The sequence below is a fragment of the Orycteropus afer genome, unplaced genomic scaffold, assembly GCF_000298275.1.
Source record: "Orycteropus afer afer isolate SDZICR_OR568_19922 unplaced genomic scaffold, OryAfe1.0 scaffold00085, whole genome shotgun sequence".
NCBI lineage: Eukaryota > Metazoa > Chordata > Mammalia > Tubulidentata > Orycteropodidae > Orycteropus > Orycteropus afer.
The window spans coordinates 9,893,888-9,895,670 of NW_006921672.1; the positions used below are offsets into that span (position 1 = coordinate 9,893,888).

At 47.2% G+C, this 1,783-nt stretch overlaps 1 protein-coding gene across 1 annotated transcript in view; it reads left to right on the forward strand.

Moving 5' to 3' along the window:
- The window catches only part of LOC103198102 (keratin-associated protein 9-2-like), a 26,353-nt gene extending 24,803 nt beyond the window's left edge, over positions 1-1,550 (forward strand). The window contains exon 3 of the mRNA XM_007942202.2: positions 1,073-1,550. Within this exon, the coding sequence (XP_007940393.2) occupies positions 1,073-1,550 (478 nt within the window). The remainder of the gene's footprint in view (positions 1-1,072) is intronic.
- Positions 1,551-1,783: the final 233 nt, after the last annotated feature.

A 1,783-nucleotide genomic window follows, 5' to 3' on the forward strand; every position in this document is an offset into this window, starting at 1 on the left:
GCTAGAGACCATTCCCAAAGGCTTCTCCTTATATACAGGAAGCAGACCACATACCCAAAGGCAGCTACTCAGCTGCTTGTGGTAGATCCCACCATGAAGTTGATTGCCAGTCTCATCATGGGGAATAACCACCACCAGCTGCCCAGCCACTCAACCAGGCCCCAGGCAAGTCGACACACAAATGTAACTACCACAACTGTGTATGTAAAAGATGTTAAAATTGTAAATATTTTCTTATGGATATTTTTACCATAATATAAAAAAAAAAAAAATGTGGAGGTTAGAGTGCCTCATCTCAAATCAGTGACTCTGCTGATAAACAGGGTCAGGACTAGAGTCACCAACTTGTCCTGCTTTGCCAAGAACTATCCAAGTTGTAACACTGAAAGTCACACAACCTGGGAAACTCCTCAGCCTTGAGAAAACCAGGGTGATTGGTCACCATAAGACATGAAGTAATTGATGCTTTCTGAATCCCAAGATACTGCTTCAGCTTCTATTCACTCTTGCCCTCTGGAAGAGATTGACTAAACATCCTCTTCTCATGTACTGTTGATAGAACTGGGATACAAGATACAGTAGTTGCTACAGATGCCTATTTATTGATATCAGGCTTTTGTGCTGAGTAGACTTGGACCCAGTCAGGGTTTCAATTGATCACTAAATGAATCAGCATCATATGCCTCTCCAAGTGCACTTCCTAATCTAAGTACAGCCACAGGAAGAAAGCCAGGAGGAACAACTTGTCTGACCCTCCTAAGCCAACTGGAACTATCACATGACCAGACAATGATTGGAGCAGGAGGATGCTGATGATGTGACCACCTTCCTTTCATCTGGAAAGTTTCTGTGAGTAATTCTCAATTAAGAAACATTAAACATTTATTTTCAGAAGATACATAGTACTTAAAGAACAACTTCCTCCTTGACAATTGCCACAATGATGATAGAAAACAACACAGACAACAACAAGGAAAAGTCCTGCTTATTGGTTCAAACTTTGACAGTCCAGTGTATAAAAGCCCCAGACCAGAAAGAGTTCTCAGAATCTAGGAAACTCACCTCTGAATAGAAACTCTCTCTCCACACCTGACACCATGACCCATTCCTGTTGCTCCCCTTGCTGTCAGCCCACTTGCTGTCAGCCCACCTGCTGCCAGCCCACCTGCTGCAGGACCACCTGCTGCCAGCCCACCTGCTGTGAGTCCAGCTGCTGCCAGCCCTGCTGTCGCCCAACTTGTCAAACCACCTGCTCTACCACCTGCTGCCAACCAACTTGTGAAACCAGCTGTTGCCAACCTTCCACTTGCAGCACACCCTGCTGCCAGCCCACCGGCTGTGAGTGCAGCCCCTGCCAGCCTTGCTGCCCCCCTACTTACTGCTGCCAGCCAGCTTGCTCTGGCCCTGTGTACTGCCATAGAACCTGCTACCACCCAACCACCGTCTGCCTGCCTGGTTGCCTTCCTGAGAGCTTCGGGGCTGTCAGCTGCCAGCCCAGCTGCCAGCCATCCTGCTGTGAATCCAGCTGCTGCCAACCTTCCTGCTGCTGAGCCCCTCACCATAGAATCATCTACATAGACCAGCCTTCTCACAACACAAACCTGACAGTTCCCTAGTCAGACCATCACACATTGCTAGCATTCAGCATGCTTTCTCATCTTCCTATTACTCATCTTCTTGAACAAAAGGCTCTGTGGGTTGTCTCATAGGGTGCAGTTGACTTCACTCTGGTTTTCTTCTTCTTTAACTATTGATCTCTCTGACAGCTGCAGGTCTTCTTCCA